The sequence below is a fragment of the Embiotoca jacksoni genome, unplaced genomic scaffold, assembly GCF_022577435.1.
Source record: "Embiotoca jacksoni isolate LCO1_2020_lvr unplaced genomic scaffold, fEmbJac1.0.p SCAF_12, whole genome shotgun sequence".
Classification (NCBI taxonomy): domain Eukaryota; kingdom Metazoa; phylum Chordata; class Actinopteri; family Embiotocidae; genus Embiotoca; species Embiotoca jacksoni.
The window spans coordinates 1397501-1420149 of record NW_027185252.1 but is presented as its reverse complement, the minus strand read 5'-3'; the positions used below and the strand labels follow the sequence as shown (position 1 = coordinate 1420149).

At 39.2% G+C, this 22649-nt stretch overlaps 3 protein-coding genes across 3 annotated transcripts in view; all 3 read left to right on the top strand.

Annotated features, from left to right (window-relative positions):
- The first annotated feature begins 1372 nt into the window (after nucleotides 1-1372).
- On the top strand, nucleotides 1373-10444 carry plekha3 (pleckstrin homology domain containing, family A (phosphoinositide binding specific) member 3). Its single transcript, XM_069144186.1, has 8 exons — nucleotides 1373-1670; nucleotides 5727-5843; nucleotides 5918-6067; nucleotides 6180-6301; nucleotides 6716-6820; nucleotides 7319-7362; nucleotides 8416-8510; nucleotides 8641-10444. The coding sequence occupies exons 1-8, from the start codon at nucleotides 1631-1633 to the stop codon at nucleotides 8748-8750; spliced, it is 783 nt and encodes a 260-aa protein (XP_069000287.1). The 5' UTR covers nucleotides 1373-1630; the 3' UTR covers nucleotides 8751-10444.
- Nucleotides 9206-14553, top strand: LOC138195034 (trans-Golgi network integral membrane protein 2-like). Its single transcript, XM_069144096.1, has 3 exons — nucleotides 9206-9295; nucleotides 12594-12643; nucleotides 12866-14553. Exons 1-3 carry the CDS (start codon nucleotides 9206-9208, stop codon nucleotides 13626-13628), a joined length of 903 nt encoding a protein of 300 aa, XP_069000197.1. The 3' UTR covers nucleotides 13629-14553.
- Nucleotides 14554-16702: 2149 nt separating this feature from the next.
- The window catches only part of ppp1r1c (protein phosphatase 1, regulatory (inhibitor) subunit 1C), a 7903-nt gene continuing 1956 nt past the window's right edge, over nucleotides 16703-22649 (top strand). The window contains exons 1-4 of the mRNA XM_069144185.1: nucleotides 16703-16800; nucleotides 18077-18134; nucleotides 20238-20275; nucleotides 20528-20582. Of these exons, the coding sequence (XP_069000286.1) occupies nucleotides 16720-16800; nucleotides 18077-18134; nucleotides 20238-20275; nucleotides 20528-20582 (232 nt within the window). The 5' untranslated portion in view covers nucleotides 16703-16719. The remainder of the gene's footprint in view (nucleotides 16801-18076; nucleotides 18135-20237; nucleotides 20276-20527; nucleotides 20583-22649) is intronic.

Here is a 22649-nt window from a genome sequence, read left to right as displayed (position 1 = left end):
TTATCATATTTTAGACGACATGCTATAGTGTGACTTTTTTTTATCATATTTTAGACGACATGCTATAGTATGACTTTTTTTTATCATATTTTAGACGACATGCTATAGTATGACTTTTTGATCATATTTTAGACGACATGCTATAGTATGACTTTTTTTTATCATATTTTAGACGACATGTTATAGTGTGACTTTTTTATCATATTTTAGACGACATGTTTTAGTATGACTTTTTTTTTATCATATTTTAGACGACATTTTATAGTATTACTTTTTTTTATCATATTTTAGACGACATGCTATAGTATGACTTTTTTTTTATCATATTTTAGACGACATGTTATAGTGTGACTTTTTTGATCATATTTTAGACGACATGTTATAGTATGACTTTTTTTTTATCATATTTTAGACGACATGCTATAGTATGACTTTTTTTTATCATATTTTAGACGACATGCTATAGTATGACTTTTTTTTTATCATATTTTAGACGACATGCTATAGTATGACTTTTTTTTATCATATTTTAGACGACATGCTATAGTATGACTTTTTGATCATATTTTAGACGACATGCTATAGTATGACTTTTTTTTTATCATATTTTAGACGACATGCTATAGTATGACTTTTTTTTTATCATATTTTAGACGACATGTTATAGTGTGACTTTTTTGATCATATTTTAGACGACATGTTATAGTATGACTTTTTTTTATCATATTTTAGACGACATGCTATAGTATGACTTTTTTGATCATATTTTAGACGACATGTTATAGTATGACTTTTTTTTATCATATTTTAGACAACATGTTGTAGTGTGACTTTTTTATCTTATTTTGGACGACATGTTATAGTATGACTTTTTTTTATCATATTTCAGACGACATGCTATAGTATGACTTTTTTATCATATTTCAGACGACATGATAAAGATAAATGAATGTACGCATTCCGATCGGTAGGCGGCAGCGTCACATCTGGTTTACCATCCCGGTCAATATAACCAAAGAAGAAGAAGCATCACAAGCAGAAGATTGGCCCAACCTTTTTCCTGTAAGTTCACCCTCCCATACGGTAGGGGGTGGTGAAGGGCATTTCGCTTGATTGCTTTCCGCCATAAAAAAAAAACGCAAAAGAAGAAGAAAAATAGCTCAACCTTATTAATTTATATTATATTTACATATTTCTCATTTTTAAGGGGAGAGGTAACTTGTGGTTTACCCTCCTACACGGTGGAGGCGGTAACGCACCTTTCGCTGTTTTGCCATCCGCAATAAATCGCTAAAGAATGAATAAGAATTGACCCCCGCGGGCCTCCGTAGCGCAGCAGCCGTTTTGTTGACATTTTTTTTTCTCCCCAATCAGCTGATTGCTGGTCGAGTTTTTAACAAGAACAGCTTCAGCTGCAAACATGATTTCACTCCCGTCCGCGCCGCCGTTCAGCTCGAGCAAAACCCGCTGAACAGTTAACGTATGTCGAGGGGAGGGGGGAAAAACAAACAAACAAACAAACAACAACAACCGGAGCGGCTCGCGATGACGGTTAACGTCTAACGGCGACGTCACGTTTAAAACCCGGCGGAGAAGCTAACGAGCTATAAACATCTGCAGAAGTGAAGCCATGGAGGGGATCTTACACAAATGGACCAACTACATGACCGGTGAGAGCCCGTCTTCTGTCCCCGTCTTCTGTCCCCCGTCTTCTGTCCCCCGTCTTTAAACCCGCCTCGGTCGTCTCCTCATAAGTGGGTCGCTTCACGTCTTAGCTCACGAGGCTAAATATTAGCAGTAAATACACATTGACGGCGTTTAAAGATAAATTCACGTTTTGACTCCGACATTAATTAAGAGTCAACATTAATAGTTCAATAAAAAAAATAACATCAACATCAGGCACCTGATTTCTCCTCATTTCAACAACAATGAAAACACTGGCGGTCACATCCTAGTAAAAGTACTATATTGTAGAAATTATACATTATATGTTAAAAAAAATCAACTTGTGAAAGTACAAAATTGGCATTTTTATGGATTTATATCAGGAGATTTTTAATCAGTGCTTCCCAACCTAAGGTTCCAGGTCCTGGAAAGGGTCACCGGATGGAAAGCTAGAAAATGCAAAGTGTGAATGCTTAAAAAAAAAAAGCTGAATTTTCCAAAATAAAAGTATAAATGTTAGACTGAATATTCCAAAATAAAAGTATAAATGTCAGACTGAATATTCCAAAATAAAAGTATAAATGTCAGACTGAATATTCCAAAATAAAAGTATAAATGTCAGACTGAATATTCCAAAATAAAAGTATAAATGTTAGACTGAATATTCCAAAATAAAAGTATAAATGTTAGACTGAATATTCCAAAATAAAAGTATAAATGTCAGACTGAATATTCCAAAATAAAAGTATAAATGTTAGACTGAATATTCCAAAATAAAAGTATAAATGTCAGACTGAATATTCCAAAATAAAAGTATAAATGTCAGACTGAATATTCCAAAATAAAAGTATAAATGTTAGACTGAATATTCCAAAATAAAAGTATGTCAGACTGAATATTCCAAAATAAAAGTATAAATGTCAGACTGAATATTCCAAAATAAAAGTATAAATGTCAGACTGAATATTCCAAAATAAAAGTATAAATGTCAGACTGAATATTCCAAAATAAAAGTATAAATGTCAGACTGAATATTCCAAAATAAAAGTATAAATGTTAGACTGAATATTCCAAAATAAAAGTATAAATGTCAGACTGAATATTCCAAAATAAAAGTATAAATGTCAGACTGAATATTCCAAAATAAAAGTATAAATGTCAGACTGAATATTCCAAAATAAAAGTATAAATGTTAGACTGAATATTCCAAAATAAAAGTATAAATGTTAGACTGAATATTCCAAAATAAAAGTATAAATGTCAGACTGAATATTCCAAAATAAAAGTATAAATGTCAGACTGAATATTCCAAAATAAAAGTATAAATGTCAGACTGAATATTCCAAAATAAAAGTATAAATGTCAGACTGAATATTCCAAAATAAAAGTATAAATGTCAGACTGAATATTCCAAAATAAAAGTATAAATGTCAGACTGAATATTCCAAAATAAAAGTATAAATGTCAGACTGAATATTCCAAAATAAAAGTATAAATGTTAGACTGAATATTCCAAAATAAAAGTATAAATGTTAGACTGAATATTCCAAAATAAAAGTATAAATGTCAGACTGAATATTCCAAAATAAAAGTATAAATGTCAGACTGAATATTCCAAAATAAAAGTATAAATGTTAGACTGAATATTCCAAAATAAAAGTATAAATGTCAGACTGAATATTCCAAAATAAAAGTATAAATGTCAGACTGAATATTCCAAAATAAAAGTATAAATGTCAGACTGAATATTCCAAAATAAAAGTATAAATGTTAGACTGAATATTCCAAAATAAAAGTATAAATGTCAGACTGGATATTCCAAAATAAAAGTATAAATGTTAGACTGAATATTCCAAAATAAAAGTATGTCAGACTGAATATTCCAAAATAAAAGTATAAATGTCAGACTGAATATTCCAAAATAAAAGTATAAATGTCAGACTGAATATTCCAAAATAAAAGTATAAATGTCAGACTGAATATTCCAAAATAAAAGTATAAATGTCAGACTGAATATTCCAAAATAAAAGTATAAATGTCAGACTGAATATTCCAAAATAAAAGTATAAATGTCAGACTGAATATTCCAAAATAAAAGTATAAATGTCAGACTGAATATTCCAAAATAAAAGTATAAATGTCAGACTGAATATTCCAAAATAAAAGTATAAATGTCAGACTGAATATTCCAAAATAAAAGTATAAATGTCAGACTGAATATTCCAAAATAAAAGTATAAATGTTAGACTGAATATTCCAAAATAAAAGTATAAATGTTAGACTGAATATTCCAAAATAAAAGTATAAATGTCAGACTGAATATTCCAAAATAAAAGTATAAATGTCAGACTGAATATTCCAAAATAAAAGTATAAATGTCAGACTGAATATTCCAAAATAAAAGTATAAATGTCAGACTGAATATTCCAAAATAAAAGTATAAATGTCAGACTGAATATTCCAAAATAAAAGTATAAATGTCAGACTGAATATTCCAAAATAAAAGTATAAATGTCAGACTGAATATTCCAAAATAAAAGTATAAATGTCAGACTGAATATTCCAAAATAAAAGTATAAATGTCAGACTGAATATTCCAAAATAAAAGTATAAATGTCAGACTGAATATTCCAAAATAAAAGTATAAATGTTAGACTGAATATTCCAAAATAAAAGTATAAATGTCAGACTGAATATTCCAAAATAAAAGTATAAATGTCAGACTGAATATTCCAAAATAAAAGTATAAATGTTAGACTGAATATTCCAAAATAAAAGTATAAATGTCAGACTGAATATTCCAAAATAAAAGTATAAATGTTAGACTGAATATTCCAAAATAAAAGTATAAATGTCAGACTGAATATTCCAAAATAAAAGTATAAATGTTAGACTGAATATTCCAAAATAAAAGTATAAATGTCAGACTGAATATTCCAAAATAAAAGTATAAATGTCAGACTGAATATTCCAAAATAAAAGTATAAATGTTAGACTGAATATTCCAAAATAAAAGTATAAATGTCAGACTGAATATTCCAAAATAAAAGTATAAATGTCAGACTGAATATTCCAAAATAAAAGTATAAATGTTAGACTGAATATTCCAAAATAAAAGTATAAATGTCAGATAATGCCCTCAAAAAGCTGAATAGTTTGTTAGTTGAACGGTTGAAGTCGTTGGCGACTCAGAATAAATAGATAATCATAAAGTTGAAGGAAGTTTCTGTCCTCAATTGAGCCTTTTAAAAAAAAAAAAGTTTATTCAAAATGAAACCAATTTGGAAATGAATTTGACACTTTGGCGTAACAATAAATAAATAAAAAGTCAGAAGCATTTGAAATGTGTTTTTAATTTTAGTGTCAAATCTGGTTCAAATGAAAAAAGTAAAATCCTCCCAAACAATGAGGTTATTTTCCACCACTGGTTTTATATGTCGTTCACATTGTCTGCTGATGGAAGTGAAAACCAACCCTTCGGTGACGCAGACTAAAGGGGCATCTGGCCTTAATCACAGCAGCGTGGCATGTCTATAAATAATAAGGGCCAGAGGACGAAATATAGTCGGCTCACGCCCCCGATGACTCCGGCTGTAACCTGCTTTGTGTTGAACGCTCGGCAGTTTAAAAAAAAAAAGCACATGAACACAAAACAGCAGTTTCTAAAGGTGTTTGCCACTTCTGGAGGAAACTCAACATTTTTGTAATTCACGTTTCAAGACCAAATTCTCAAATCTGAATATTTGCAGATTTGTTTAAAAAAAAATTTTTATTATTATTATTAGAAAATGAATTCTCTTTTGGGATTTTGGACACCCGTGATGAGCTTTCCTGCTGAAGTTTTGGAGACCAAACTGCATCGATTAATCCAGAAAATAAAGTACCGAACGTCAGATGTCTGCAGATAAAATGTTTGTTCTTCCACTTCATTTATTGGCGAATCCACAAACTGTTCCCTCCTTTTCACACGGTCATTTCTTGGTGTTGTTGAGCTCCATCGGCGTCGACTCCTGCCGTGTTTCTTCGGTATTGAACACGCGTGTTTTTGTCGCCGCCAGGCTGGCAGCCTCGCTGGTTCGTCTTAGAGAACGGCGTCATCTCTTACTACGACAGCGAGGACGACGTCGGCAAAGGAAGCAAAGGCTCCATCAAGATGTCCGTGTGCGACATCAAAGGTGAGACGCGTCTTTTTTTCTTCCCCCCCCCCCCCGCTCGCTCACTTACGACCTCACGCTACTCCGTGTCTCAGTCCATCCGACAGATCCGACCCGCCTGGAGCTGATCATCCCCGGCGAGCAGCACTTCTACGTGCGAGCGGTGAACGCGGCGGAGAGGCAGCGGTGGCTGGTGGCTTTAGGGTCGTCCAAAGCCGGAACGCTGGACAGTCACAAACACAGAGGTAAAACAAAAAAACTAAAAATCTGGAAAAAAAAAAGAACATTTTTAGGGGTAATTGTGTTGTTTTTTTCATTCGTTTTATAAATTTAACATATTTTCTCCTCTATTTCCAGGTCCTGACTGTCTGAAGACTAAAATGTCTGAACTCCGTCTGTACTGCGACCTCCTGGTCCAGCAGGTCCACACCATCCAATCACAGCAAAGCGCCGACACAGAGACCACGCCCACTTCTGAGGTGAGCAACACAAGAGACATTAAGAGAGAGATTAATGCAGGTTCATGCCGGAGAGACACAGACACAGTTTATAAACATGATGTCGGTTCTCCTGAAAGAGGCTTAATGAATCCAAACTGAAGTCCAGACTTGTTTTTAAGACCAATTGAATAAAAAAACTAAATTGAACGTGATGACAGAAAATACTCGCTTTTTGTCTCGGAGCTGCCAAAAAAAAAAAAAAAAAAACATTAATGAAACTGAATCCACCTGCTAAATACATCAAAATAGAAGACTAGAAGTAACAACATGCATTAAAACACTTTTTTTTTGGGCTCCTACTATAAAAAAGAAAATTGACACAATCTGCATCTCATTTGTTTTTAATTTCTCGGTTTTGTGTAACACTTCAGCTGAATATCGATCTCTCTGCAGGCGTCGCTCCTCAGCGCCACCTGTGCCACGTTCATCAGGACTCTGGAGGAGTGCATGACCCTGGCCAACCAGAGTTTGACCCCTGACCTCCGACCTCCCGAAAGGGTAATTTTCAACCATCTTTAAAGGACAATAACATCGAGCTCGGACGGCATGAAAAATGCAGGTTTACGTAGAAGGAAAGACATCATCCATAAATCACTAAACGACTCAGTCTCAGTAATCAGAGAGCTTTCATTTGGCCCCGGATACATTTTTGTTTTATTCCTATTTAATTGTATTTTTTTTCCCGCTTCTTATTAATCGCCTGACGCCTGCGGGCTGAAATGAAAGTCTCAGCAAGAGAACGATCTCCAAAAAAAATAAATGAAATGTCACTAGTTAGATAAGCTTCGCCAAATGATAATATGGATTAAAAGTGAGTAAACGGTTTGGAAGTTGAAATGGATTCTCATTTGAAGAGCCTTGTTCGGTGGGAAGTGACTGACGGGAACTAAAGTTAACGAGTCGCGGGGCTCCTATTTTTAATTAGAAAATGTTTCAGAGAAGGAAGCTGAAACCGAAACAGTTCTGTTTTGACCGTGAACGTCTTCTTCTGCACAGATGAAGAGGTCCATCAGTCACCCGGGAACGTACAGCTTCGACAGGTGAGTTGAAACGCACGCGTTCATTATGTTAATTAATTCAATTGAATGAAAATCACTTCCTGTCAAACCTGCTTTATTTAAACTTGAGATTGTGACCTGCTGTACAAATAAAGAACAGAAAAAGCATCAATATTTTCTGCAGTTCATTATAAAGCAACACTTTTAGGATGTCGCTTTTTTTTTTTTTTTTTTTTTTTTTACTGAATAAATATTAACTTCAGCCTCTAGGGGGCAGCATCGCAGCACCCGGCTGGAAATCTGTCACATGTTCAGGCTTTCCACAGATTACTTCAGTTTAATGTAAAAAAAAAATGTCACAATAAAAAAAAAAAAAAAAACATTTCAGTTATCAGAAGAATATATATTACATTTAACTTTCTCTGTTTATTTTAGGCATTTCTAAAACAGCAGGAATTTTTACAACAAGAAAAACCCGGTTCAGTGTTCATCCTGTTGCTAAGCAACGGACTCGGAAAGAGTCCATTTGTCCTTTTAAAGATGCCACGATGTGTTTTTCATCAGTTTTTGTGATCACATTTTGTTTGTGATTTAAAGTCGGGATTTTCAGTGTTTCTCCTCTTTTCTTTTTGTTTTCTTTGTTACATGTTGGTTTTCTGAGAAGCTGAAACACGTTTGAATCGTAACATTTTTGTCGACCTTGAAAATCAAACCGGCGAGAAACAAATGGTTTTATCTTTCTTTGACTCCTCCACCTTCACATTTTCTCTTTATCTCCACACGTGCTGGATAAAAATTTTTTTTAAAAAAAGGAAGGGGAGGATCGAAAGCTCCCGTTTCCTTTTTTTCCCTCACGAGTAGATTTAAGGTTTTAGAGTCGCTGATAACTTTAATCTCTGGAGAGAAAATAAAGAGTTCAAATTGTGACTTTTATCTCTGCTGACGGAGCAAATTTCTCCTGATCTGAGATATTTGTTTTTGTATCGCATCAACAGATAAAAGTTGGATCAGGAGGTGAAGTTTGTCCGACATGTAAAAAGAACATGTTTGTTTGTTTGTTGTTTTTTTAATCGTTGTTTTTGTTTTCCTCCTCAGGTCAGGTGTGCTGAAGGAGTTCGTGAGTGCAGGTCAAAGGTCAACTCAGCGCCGCAACCGGACGTGCTCCGACAGCTCAGTTTACGACACCGAACGTGAGACACCTCCACCCCCCCCCCCCACCCCCCCCCCCCCCCCCCCCCCCCCACACACACACACACACACCATTAATATTTGCTCCCCCATGCGTTGGACTCACCTCACCTGACGTTTGTGGTGTTGCAGGCGTCCTGCCCGGCTTCAACGGCGACTCGTCCTCCATCCCCGAGGAGAGAGGAAGCAGCACGAGCCCGAAGACCACGCCCACCGACACGGACACGGACCTGTCCATCTGAAGACCCGGAGACGTCCGCCTGAAGACCCGGAGACGTCCGCCTGAAGGCCCGGAGACGTCCGTCGGGAAAAACCCGCGCAGAACTCAGAGATTAAATAAATAAAGACGCTGACGTCGTCACACACGGGACGAGTTGACGGATGCTTCAAACCTCCTGCAGGAAGTCGGCCGATTGAACACGAGCACTTTGGGGTCGATGAACTAAACGTTTCTCAACACCTTTTTTTTTTTTTGTTATTGTTTTTGAAGTGTTTCGGTCACACGGTACAAAACCAGAGAGACAGAAGCTGATGAACTTTGACCTGCTGGGACGAGACGACGACCTCGCCGTCCTCTCGTTTCCCTCCGCGGACACTTTCGGAGCCGTCGGACGAGAGGACGGGGGGGGGGGAATAAAAAAAAAAAAAACTGCACTTCCTGTTTCCAGCAGGTGGATTTTCTTGAGTTTGGACCCAGATGATTGTATCAGGCAGCTCCTCGACCCCTCCCACACCACAACCCCCAGATGACGTTGCCACAGCTGCTTTAAAAACGGACCCGGCGAATGTACGGAGGATCTTTAATCGTTGTGTTTGTGGCCACAAAAAAAAAAAAAAAAAACAAGTATCACAGCCAAAAAGTTTTGTTCCAAAATCCAGAAAGCAGAAGCTTCTATTTTCTGCCTTTTTTTCCACAAGAACTCTTCTTTCTCTTGGAAAACTCTTCGAGCGTCTTGAAGTAAATTGAAGTAAAAACACACACACACACACACACACACACACACACACACACACACACACACACACACACACACGCACACACACACACACACACACACACGAGGAGTTTTTGAGCCTTTCAGACGCTCCCGTTTTGCACAAATGTAATTTATCTACATTAAAGCTGGCGCCTTTTTGTTTTTCTTCCAGCTCCTCGAGCAGAACGCTGTTTTGTTTTTTTATTTTTTAGTGTTCGGGAGCGGCAGCTCTTTTTTCCTCCGATGTTTGTTCTTCTCGAGCGTTTCCTGCCTCCAGGTGTCGAATTCCAGCCGAACGCGACCGCGTCGGCACGTCGGCGGTAAATTCAGAAATAAAAAAAAAAAAATCACCAAACCGGTTTGAATTTATTTTTGAAAAGCGCTTTTTATCGTAGCGTGTACGAGGAAAACAAACGTAAAGAAACTACGAATACAGAAAACGGCGATCCGACTTCGACCTGTACGACTCGTCGGTTTTTTTTGACTTTTGATTTTCTGTGACTAAACTCAAAACTTCCTCTGTTTTGAATTTGGTTCGTTTCGTTCACAGATTAGTTTCAAGTTTCTGTTGAGCTTGTTTGGTGCTTTTCAGCCTGTTTTGACGTATAAACAAAACGCATAAATCAGTCGGCATGACGACGCCGGTCCTTCGCCGGTCGTCGTCTTGTTTCGTCCGTTTCAGCATCTGTCAACACAGACGGCCTTTTTTTTGTGTTCTTTGTAAGACTGCGTGCAGATCGTCATCCATCAGCGCTCCAGTTAAACATAATCACTTCTTCTGTGTGGCCGACGTGGAAGAGTTCGACGCCTTTTTGTGATTTTATTGCTTTTCTAAGCCAAAATCTTTGACGGGGCGTCGAGAAACGAAGCTCAAATTAGGAGAATCGAAAACTCTCCTCTGATGTCGTGAGATTTTACTGTTTTAAAACACACGAGCAAAAAAAAAAAAAAAAAAGAAAGTCAGAAAGGCATTTTTAAAATGTGGGTTTAGCGGGACGTTCACGCTTCGTCCCCAAAACACGTCTCGTGCTTTAGTACATTTTGTATTTACCTTCATGACATTTTTAGGCCCGAACAGACTGAATTTTTCGATTTGTTTGAACTTCCAGCCGGAGAGATGAACTCATCCTGCAGTCCTTCACGCCGACACACAGTCTGGACACGTGGTTGTTTCAGCACTTTAAAGTCTTTATATTTTCAAATGTACTGTAAGAACTGGAGATTAGTGACGAAAGTACCGATGATTGTGAACCTGATTGTGTTTACATGTAAAACAAATACACACACACACACACACACACACACACACACACACACACGCCTCCCTTCCTGCTTTGACGTCCACAGCTGCTCCGGTTACATGAATGTCTCCGTGTTAGTTTTTAAAAGACCTTCATCATGATTTTTATTTTATTTTATCTTTTTTTTTTTTTTAACTGTCCAGATTCATCTTCGACTCACTCGCGTCGTCTTTTGGGGGGGAAACCTGCTCATCTGCTTTCGCCTCGGGTCATAAGATTTTGGCACCACTCTCGTGTTTGTCCTGCAAATAATGTGAACGTCTTCTTCAAGTAAACAAGACGTGACGTGTTCAGTAAAGCCCGAAGCCGCACGGTTCTCAGAAACTGGTGTTCACGATCCAGACGTGGGACGTCATGCTGCCTTCGACTGTTCGTTTCCACTCTGGGACCTTTAAGCCCCGAAAGTTAGCCCGCTTCCAAATATGTGCCAACGAGAAAACTTTCTTAAATCTACGCTAGCCGTTTCCCCCCCGTTTCCAGTCTTTATGCTAAGCTAAGCTAAATCGTCTCCCGGCGGTTTCGATCTTCCGACTCGATTCTCTGCCGCAACGACTTCGTTTCCCCCCGAAAAAAAGGTCAAACTCTCCTTTTAAAGCTTCACAAAAAACAGCTATGATTTTCGAAGGAACGAGCGAGGACAAAAATACGTGAACTGAACTGCTGAATGAAATCGTTTTACTGTAGGTTTTTAGTTTTTTTTTATTATTGTTTCATTTGTGGCCAAACCAGCAGAGATTTTTTTGTATGCCTTAAAGTGTCTCTGCACAACGTGACGTGTGTGTGGTTGTATCAGATCAGATTTTCATTGTCTAAATTAAAAAAAAAAGAAAAAAAAAAGTATTTAAACCTGAAGTGATTTCTGAGTTGTTGTTTTTTCTCTTTCTTTTTTAATTATTTTGAATTTAAGTGTGTATTTAAGGGGTTTATAACACACACCTGTGTAACCTGGGGCCTGGAGGACGATCCTGCAGTGTGTTTACAGAGAGAGGGAGGGTGTGTGTGTGTGTGTGTGTGTGTGTGTGTCCCACTGTGTACTCTCACAACATAAAAGACACGCAACGCTCACCTGAAGACTCGTTCACACGAACAATCGCAGCTGCGTGACGGCGACGGCGGCAGTCGAGTTGCATCCTGGACGAGAAGAGGAGCACGCGAGGGATCGGTGAGTTCACGACCAATCATACGATCTACAGTAATATTAGATGTACAACGTGATGTGTTACTCAGACTTAAAACTGGATTTTTCTATTATGAATAACTCTGCTAAATCTGCGTTTAAAAATTGCCCAAAAAGTCCAAAGATTTTCAGTTTACAAAGAAAAAAAAGCAGCAAATTGTTGAGAAATGACTGAAAAGATTTAGAAACGATTCAAATCAATGTCGATTATTCCAGTCAGAACATAATTAAGTGTTTATCGGATAGTGACGTGAAAAAAAAAAAAGTGTTTCAAAATAAACTAAATAAAAGTTTAAAAAAAATAAAATCTTACATCACATATTTTAAGAGGTTTTTTTTTTTTTTTCCAACTTTTCAGGCAGCTTCTCATCTTGTTTCCTTTAGTGGTTCAGATGATTTTTCAGAATGAGTTGATGGTGATTTTACAGTAAAACCGACGTCCTGAATGAGACAATCTGTCCGTTTTATTTGCATTAAGGGTGCTGAAGGAGGCGGAGTCACTGCAGCGGAGCAGGACGGAGCGATGAGTGGAGGACCCAGAGGTGGAGGTGAGTCACCCGCCTGTTCGACCTCGGGACGTCCGTCTCTCTGTGATCTTAATGTCTTTTCTCATGTTTTGTCCGTCTGAAGGACTTCGGTCCAGCTCTGAAGGATCCACGGAGAGTCCAAAACAATCAAAGGTAGCCTCTTTATATTTTATATAACATCCTGAAAGTTACTGTTTTCAGTAAAAAAAAACAAAAAAAATTCAATAAAACAACGACTTCCTGTTTTATCTGTCGACACTCATGATCAATAAACTCCGACGGTATTTTGTCGTTTTTGGTTCTGAGGACTTGAAGGACTAAAGGATGTTTTATAAAATACTCTCCTGACTGTTTGCATGACTTTTCATCCCTCAGTCCAGATCGGGTCCAGAAGTCCTCAGCCTGTCTCCCTGCGCTGCCTGCTACAACCAGAAGGGGCGCTACACCTCTAGGTGGGGGGCGCGACGGAGAGTCCAGCTCTTCGGCCGAAGACTCTGGACCGGAGGCGGAGGCGGAGTCGGAGTCGGAGTCGAGCTCCAGCAGCAGCTCCTGCGCCGCGGCAGAAACACCCGAGAGGACGTCGCCGGTAGGTGGAGGCGACGCCGAGGAAGAACCCGGAGGAGGAGGAAGAGGAGGAGGAGGAGACGCCGACGGGGCGAAGAGCCGGGGCGACGGGGCGAAGAGGACGAGGAGGACTCGAAGGGCTCCGCTCGTCAAGTCCTCCTCTCTGCCGGCCTCGCTCAAGCCTCGCCCCGCCCCTCTCTCTCTCTTGCCCCGCCCCCCCCACCGTCGTCTCCACCCTCCACCTGCAGGTGACGCCGCAGGAGCGCGACGAGGAAACCTTCTACCCCATCCGACGACGCCGGTCGGCGAAACGGCGAAACGAAACCAAACGGGGAATCGGAGGAACCGACCACCCGCCGCCTCCGCAGCCGTCTTGGTGGCAGCCGATGGGGTTACCGTGGCAACAGGGGTCACCAGCGACATCATGGCAGCATCCAGCGCCGCCGCCGCCGCCTCACCGTTTCCTCCCACCTCGGGGTCAAAGGTCACCACACCCACTTCCTGCGTCGCCCCGTCCGACCCCGCGCCCGTATCCGCACGCGCTCGCGCCGTGCTGCTCCTGTTGCCGTGGTAACACGCCCCACGCGTGCTGGACGCTGTAGCAGCGGAGATATTCAACACCCGCAACGTCCAACAAAGAGGTGAAACACGACGCGGCGACCGAAGAGTTCGTGGCCGTCGACCCGACAGCCGTCGAGACATTTTGAATGTTTTAAAAATGTTACGGGGAAGAAATCCAGAAGTCGTTGAGACACGCGGATCACATCCGTCAGGATCTCGTGCTCATCCACGTCGGCACGGAGGACATCGTCCATCACGAGTAAGTGAACGCAGGTGTGTGCGTGTTGCCGCGGACGACGGAGACGTTTTCGAGATGGAGAGTTTCCAAACAACAACAACAACAACAACAACAACAACAACAAGGGGCTCTTTGTACGACGTGTGTGTGGTTGGTTTCCACCTACAGCAGCCAGAGAGTCTCTCCAGATGTCTCCGCCGAGACGACGAGTTTCCGCTACGACTGCCAGCACACGCACACGCACACGCACACGCACACGCACACTGATGTCATTGGTGGCAGGTTTTTGTGAGTCGGGGGTAGAAAATGCAAATAGATCCCAAACAGATGCAGAAAAAACCCCGAGATAACACAACAACTTTCTTCCCTTTCTGTTATTTTTCTCTTTTCCAAATAGAAAATAAAACTTTTTTCCACTTTGATGTTGAAAATCTGTCTCGAAATGTCATCCGGTGATTCACATTCAACGGGGAACAAGTGCGTCGCTCTTCAAAACTGCAGTTTCGGTCGTTTTAAACCAATAAAAATGATGCTGAGATCGGCGACTTTTTGAAGCGGGGGGAACTCGTCAGGAAATTAAAAGCCCACGTTAAGATCCATAATGTGGGTCGAAATATTCTGATGCAGGAAGAAAATAAAACCCGCAGAGATTTTAAAGCACGTTAACGAAGTGGTGGTCTTCATTTTTTTTTTTTTTTAGTCTGAGTGATGTTCTGGTTTTGAAATCTTTAAAAGGCGTTAATGTTGAAACTCGGGTATCTGATACGTGATAAAGGAGCTGCAGAAGAAGCTCCGCAGACACCAAGTTTTATTTTATTGTTTGACAGCTGACTGTTACATATAAAAAATTAAAAAATGAATAAAGGTTTATTATTTAGCTTTAAAGTCTTATAAAAACAGTATTTAATCGTCTTAGCTGCAGAATTAAAGCACAGATAGTAGAAATAGTCAAATATCCTGCATGCTGCAAAAACATGGAAATAAAAGAGAAGCATAATTCCCCCTTTGACTAGTAAAGAATAAATTTAAATAATAATATATGACTTACTGAACACATTTTATAGATATCAAATATGATGTTTCCTTGAAATGATTTAACACTTCCTTTCTTTATGAAGGAATATTTGTATTCCCCTCACAGTGAATCTATTAAAACCAAACACGCAGGTTATTAATCTTTGATCTGAGTTTATGAATCTGTGCTTCCACGCCAGCGTAGATAAAAAAAAAAAAAAAAAAAAAAAAAAAGTACTGCGTGATTCCCGAGAGGCTCGTGAGTCTGAAAACTTTAAATCATTTGGAAAAAACTTGATGAAAAGCTCGCGGCCGACTGACATCATCTCCGACGTTTCCTTTTCTGGGAATTTAAATACGCACATGTGGTGATGTTTTATAATAGGATTTCATTATTTAAAGACTCTACATTTACTGGACAGAAACGAAGGCTTCACTTTTATTCCTGGCGGCTCGAACGAGGTTTTGAAACCGTTTTACACTTCATGTACGGAAATCAAATTTAGTAACCTGAATACATGAAATATGACAAATCCATGTAATTTTTTTAAAGAACGGTCTTCGTTTCCCGCTCAAGATGTTGAAAGAAGAGTTGAGGTGTGTCGGCGGTGAATATTTCTAAATCCTTGCTATCCTAAAAATACACAAAAACACTCCGATTAAATATATTAAGATATTATAAAACAGCATTTAAAGCTCATTTCTCAACACAAGTCTTCAAAAAAAGAATTCATCTTATGATCACAAAGTAATCTGTAAAACTTTTATGTAGTTGTGAAACAAAGGAAATGTATTTTCAGAGTTAATTTGATGTTTTCTTTACTAATACAGACTATAAAACCCAATTATTATTATTATTTGACACATTAAATCAACTCTTCTTTTATCCTTGAGTGTAAATCTGTGTAATTTTAAGTCTTCTCAACTACGATCTTTTCCTAAATCTAACCACGTGTTTTTGGCGCCTGACTTTTCACCTCTAGGTAAAACGTGACACAACAACTAGACGCCCTCTGGTGGACCGACAGGTGTATTACACACTAAATATACCTGCTGAATATCTGCAGGTTAGCGGCGTCTTCACAGATACTTGCTTTTAAACTACGTGTTCACAACGACGGCTGCTTTGAAGTTACCGCAACACGATGCAATATACACACGGCCAGTAGGGGGCAGTATGGAGACGTGACGGAGACCCGCAAAACTACACGAAAACAAGTCTGAGACCGTTCATTGTTTACATCAGAAAAAAAATCCAGATGTTTTAATGGTATCCTTGTTTCTCTGTTGCGCCCTCTAGTGGAGGCCTCCAGTAACGAGTAAGAAATAACGTTCAGTTGTCAACGCAAACACGTGGTTTAAAAGCAGGTGCATCTCCAGCCCGAGCTTGTTAGCATCAGTATCACCTCAAAGCAAAGTCTTATTTCTATTCAAGAAAAAAAATTTACATAAACGGCGGCTCGTTTTTGGTGTATTTGATCTTTTTCTCACATAAGACGACCTCAACCGACACCGATGCTAAAACGAGCGAAGCGTACGCGGTGTGCAAAACATGTTAAACACGTCTTAAACACGCATGTACAGAAATAACCTGAATAAAAAAAAAAAACTCTGTTTATTCCATATCGGATGGTTGTTTTGGAAAAAAAAAACCTGCTGCAGTGACTTGGCTGCTCTTCTTACTGTCAATTAGTGATAATGGACCATATCGGCCGAGCGAAGACCACTCCCTCTCTCTCTGCTCCCTCCCTTCCTTCACACACACACACACACACACACACACACACACACACACACTCTCTCTCTCTCTCTCTCTTTCTGTCTGTCCTTCTTTCTCTCTCAGTCGGTAATAATGGAGCCCGGGAGTCCAAAGAAGATCCAGTTTGCGGCGCCTCCGCTGCAGGGACAGCTCGACCCGCAGGCCGCCGAACATGTGAGTGGATCTGAACATGTGTGTGTGTGTGTGTGTGTGTGTGTGTGTGTGTGTGTGTGTGTGTAGGTTCATGTGTGTGAATGGCTTTGAATAGAGCTTCTTTCTTTGCGAGCGTCGTCTGGCATTTTTCTGCGTGTGGGTGCAGAAGCTGCGTAAGACGGCATCATGAAAACCTTCTTGTTTGTGTATCATGTGTGTTTAATGGGTACGCCCGTGTTTGAGCTGTCATACATGTTGACAGCTTTTTTGTTTTGTTTTGTTTTGCATGCGGGGTTTTGTTTTCATTTCTACGAACAAAGTTTATTTAGTTTATTAAGAATTAAATGAACAAAGAGCCCAAAAATACCCTAAAAAAGTTTGATTTTTTTTTTTAAAGGGTTTACTGTAGTTTCTGTCACTCCGTCTCTTCCGGTGAGCACAAAAAGTGCTTGATTTTAAGTTGAATTTACTCTAGTGGAGGTTTTCTAGTTTCAAAGGCATTCTTGGACAAACGCAAACAACCTGACCTTTCACACAAGTTAAAAAAGGTGGAGGAGGGCCGTCAGATTGGGGGGGGGGGGGGGCAAACAGTGGGTAATCTGTGGTGTAATTTTCCTTTAACTGCTATGAATGGCAGGCAGAAACAGAAGCTGGTTCTTCTCACAGGAGCTAAAAAATAAATAAATAAAATAAAAATGCTGCCAACGTCTTCGTGAAGGCGTTTTGTGGCGATAACGTCAGATTTGGGGGAAGAGTCTGTTGGAAATCGTTTGCAGGACATAAGTGTTATTGTTTGGTTTTATGAGATACCATCTTGTAAACTCTCCTACAGGATGTCGAGAAACATTTACATTCCTTCAGGTTTGTTTTTTTTGTTTTTTTTTTCCACATTTGAAGTTATTTAGTTCCTTATTTTAATGCTGGGAAAAAGATATTTAAAATATCTTGCATTTTAAAAGGAAAAGTTGGGAGTTACAGTTTGTGGGGAAGTTGTGCTTTTAAACCCTGAATTAAGTGGAACAATTGTACTTCTCTGATGCATTTGGGGGAATAAACTCTTGTCTTTTTAAAACCTAAAGTATCCAGGTAGATAATTAAATGCTCTCAATTAAACACACAAGATTGGGTTCAAAATACAGCGTGAGAAATTAATTGCAGCTGGTGTTTCTAATTGGACTTTTAGAGGGACAATAAATCATGTGTTTGTTTTTTTTTAAAGCCTCAAACGTGAGTAAAGTCTGACGCATTTTATTTTACAAAAATTAAATATAAATATGTTTGTTTTTTTTTACCTCAGATCCGTCGCAGAAGACCGACTCCGGCTACGCTGCAGATCTACAGACAACCTGAAACAGGTGAGAGACAAAGAGGTTCAGAGAGCTCTGAACAGAAAGCAGCTATAATGGATCCTTTATTAGATTACTTTTTGTAAGTGATCCGAGTGCTTAGACCAGACTGATGGATGCCTGAGAGAGAGTGTGTGTGTGTGTGTGTGTGTGTGTGTGTGTGTGTGTGTGTGTGTGTGTGTGTGTGTGTGTGTGTGTGTGTGTGTGTGTGTGTGTGTGCGCGCTGATTGAATAAATCGGCCTGCTTCCTGGTTCCTGTGCAGCTGCGTCGAGGCTCTGAGGTGATCCGAGGCCGTTTAGTCCGTTTCTGTGAAGAGACAACAGGAATGTTGGGAACACAAACAACTTTAAAAGTACTTTTTTTTCCCGGTGAATTTAATGATGAAGGTTTGAATCTGCGACTCCTTTCGGGTCAGTCGCTGCCGGCAGGCTGTAAAAACAAGCGATGACCATGAGCTCTTCAAACAAACGGGCTCGTGTTGTTGATTTTTTTCTGTATTTTGCTGAAAGTATCCCAGTTTTACAGGCCGTGAAGTGATTGATGATTTTTACTAGAAACTTTCTCCCGTCCTTTAAAGATCTCTCGTGTTTCTGTTTTTTGCTTTATTTTCTGGAGACCCAAAAGATCTTCAAATGGTTTATTTTCTAATGAATGAGGGATTATTTTCAGATGGACCTCCAGAAAACTAATAAGAAGGAGTGACTTTAGCTAACAACACCGAGATAACTGATGGACACATTTTATTCACTTTGGATTTGATGAGAGAAGTTGAATGGGAGTCTATGGAGCCGGAGGCTTTTTGGAGCCGACCTCTAGTGGCACTCGCTGGTATTGCAGCTTAAGTAGTGGTAGCTCATTCTTACTCGGTTTAACTGTTTTTCTAAATGTGTATTAATCCGCAGCTGAAAATAGTCCCTGACAAATGCACTCAGCTCCTGTTTGAGTTACGTTTGCCAAACCTTCAGAGCTCTGCAGTCACAGGAGATTATTCACCCTCGTTTAAAAGTGGAGCTGCACATGTGACTCATTTGTAAAGATTTCAGTGTGAGCTACAGAGAAGAGAGAGAGTCAGTAAGTTTGGAGATATGGACTAATGCATTTGGTTTTGGTCATGTCATGGGATCTACTGACAGAAAAAAACAACAACAACAAAAAAAGCAAAGTATCCGGAGTCTTTTAACAGAGTGAGTTAATAAAGAAAACTGATTCTTAAAGAGATCTCAGCTCCTGCAGAAGCCAAGATCTGTTTATTAAAGAGGCGATAATCATCTGCAGTTGTTGACAGCATAGAGGATTACTGAACCTGGCGCCGGTTAAGGAACCGTCACGACAGAAAGTCAATCAGACGACCAAAAAGAAACAAAAATGCAAAATGAAGAGCAACAAAACTACAACAGAGAGGCTCAAACCGACCTCGAAGAGCAGCAAAGACACTTAAAACAAAGAAAGAGAGGCGCAGAATTAACACAAAAAGATGCAAAAACACACAAAGTTAAAGAAATGTAAAGAAATTAAAACGAGACGCAAAAGATGCTAAATTACCAGAAAGAGATGCAAGTCAGCGATGCAGATGCAGAACTACTGCAGAGACACAAAAGGACCAAAGAGACTCAAGACAACCAGAGAAATGACATAAAACAATAAAAAAAAAAAAAAAGAGAAACAAAACTTGTGCAAACTCATAAATAGACAAAAAGTAAACTCTTAAGTTTTCTTTGAGGTTCAAAATGACCACAAATGGATGCAAGCAAAGACAAAACCCTGCAGAGACTCAAACCCACGTCGTTTGTGGCCGTTCACCCCCGTTATGCCCCCGGTGGCTGACGTGGTAATTGCTCCGTTCTGATTTCAGGAGTTTCTGCACCGGCGATACTTTATTTTCAACTTTCTAACTGCAGCGGAGCGTCTCTGAACGTAGTTAACTCCACAGCGTGGCTCCGGGCCACAGAGGAAAAACCAGACTATAAAGACTCATTAAAGACCAACGTGGTCGGAGACGCAGCGACAGCCTGATGCCAGAAACCTCTGGAAAACATCTGTTTAAGCAACTCAACTCAGAGAGGTGATTTAAAGACGAAGAGCTCACAGATGCAGTTTCTTCTCTCCTGCAGATGTCGGAGAGCAACAGAACGCCGGCGGAGAATCGCAGGTTCGTACACACACACACACACACACACACACACACACACACACACACATATTGAATGTTTTAATGTTACATTCACTCATGAATTTGAGCTGATTTCAAAAGTAAAATCTTCAGTTTAAAAGATGAGAAAATCTTGACTGCAGTTCCTCATTATTCATTTTTTTTTTTTGTTATCGCTGTGACGTCGCTTTAAATCCATTATTTTTACTTTATGTTTATAACTCAGCTTTTTTGTTTGTTTTTGCTCTGCAGGCTTCAGATGCGTCTCAGAGGAAGCAGAGCACCTTCGCTCCGCCCACCATGAAAGGTAAACTGGACCGTTCGTTCACCTGGTCTCTGATGACTTTTTGCAAAATGTGCACAACGTTTATAAAATATATCAAAACTGATTTGTGTAAAGAAGGAGAAAGAAATCTGCCCCCCCTTCTCCCCTAACCTCCCCCCCCTCCGAGGAGGATTTACTTCCACTAATCTGTTTTAATTAAACACCATTAAGATCACCACCAGTTTTCCGACAATCAATCCGATTGTCGGAAAACTTCATTTAATGAGCGTCGTATCCGATATTTTAAGAATCAAGACTTCTTCAGTTGATCTGCTGTACGTCGGTTGTTTTTTTTCACGCGGACACGAACGGCGAGGTCGTAACTTTGGCAGCTGCGTCCACAACCGGCCCTCAAAGTTTTCAATGGCGTCGACATGTTTTCGGTCTTCGGGATGGAGGTTCTGTTTGTTTTCTTTTACGACGTGTCGCTTGTTGTTTCTGTTGTTTTTTTAGTTATCCAAAGCTATTAGTTGTGTTTGTTCGGTCTCAGATTTATTGATCCAGCTGGCGGTGAACGATGAAAACCGAGTCAAATGTTGTCGAAATGATCAACAGTACAGAGAGAACAGAAATCAGTACAGGGTTCAATTTTAAGGATATTTTTTTGGGGGGGTTATTGTCATCCAGAAGTTGTTTGGTGTCGTCTGCGAATCAAAATCCAGATCTATCGTATTCATCAAAGATGCTTTTATGGCATCGACTGAATTGCTTCGTTACTATTTACGATCAAAAGAGCTCTTTGTCATCGGTTACCAAATTTCGATACGTACAGCTGAACTTTTTCTACGTTTACACGCCAGTAAATCTCGTCGGCGTCGCTGATAACACGTCAAAAACTAAAAACTTGCAGTTAAAAATAGTCTCCGACAAACATGTTATTTATTAATTTGAAGAACATTTTCCAGAAACTACAGCTAACAAATAATCATCCTTTTATATAAAACCAAATTTACCAATATTCAAATTTGCACTGATTTCAGTTATTAGTTTAGCAGTTCTTTTACTTTTTATTGTACTTTTGGCATATTTTAATTCACAATCTGTTTACATACCAGATGCAGTTGTTATTAAATACATGAACGTACTCTTGATATCCGATCATTATAGTGTTTTAAACATATGTAAAGTGTTTATATACTTCTTATGAAACTAAATAGAAAATGTTACCCCGTATGTTTACCGATAATATAAATATATAAGCATAAAATATGTGGCTTTTTTAAATTTTTTATATCTGATTGGTGCTTTAATCTGTTGGGAGTGAATAATTTATTAAAAATATGTTACAGAGCTGCTTCCCCAGAACTTAAGAGACCAGAGGAGGCTGTGCAGCTTCCCGTAGGGCCACTTTAAAAAGCTGACTCAGCAAAAGCTTTATATGTTATTGGGTTTTTTTTTTTTTTTACAGTGTGGAATTTTAAGCTGAAATGTGTGTTGAACACTGGGAACTCTGTTTTAATGAGCAGGTAGGAAAAGGTGTGTTTTGTTTTTGTTTTTGTTTTTGTTTTGGGGGCGGGCAGAGGACGGTGGAGGGGGGGGGGGGGCAGGGAGGGGGGGCAGGAAGAGGAAGAAAAACATGGTGCTGATAAGTGAGTGAGAGCATAGCTGACTTCATTCCAGGAAGTGGAGGCTGTAAAAGCTTTTCGTTTATTGATCCGAGTGTGTGTGTGTGTGTGTGTGTGTGTGTGTGTGTGTGTGTGTGTGTGTGTGTGTGTGAGAGAGAGTGAGAGCTAATAGCCTTCTGACTAACTGCCGATGCACCAGACATCCATCAACCATTTCCATCCTGTCGGCTCAGAGATAGAAAGAACTGAGTTTTATTTATTAATCTCATGAGGTTTGATTCTCCTGCTGCGGTATTTATTTATTTTTTTTACAGTATTTTATGACCAGTTTTTGTGTTATTTGAGCTCTCTTAAGTTGAATTTGTTTAAAATATTAAATCTGCGAAGGCTCACGATGCAAAATGTTGACAGACATATAAAATTTAAGAAAACATACGATACAAGAAAAATACTACCTTTAAAAAAAAAAATTTTTTACAGTGTA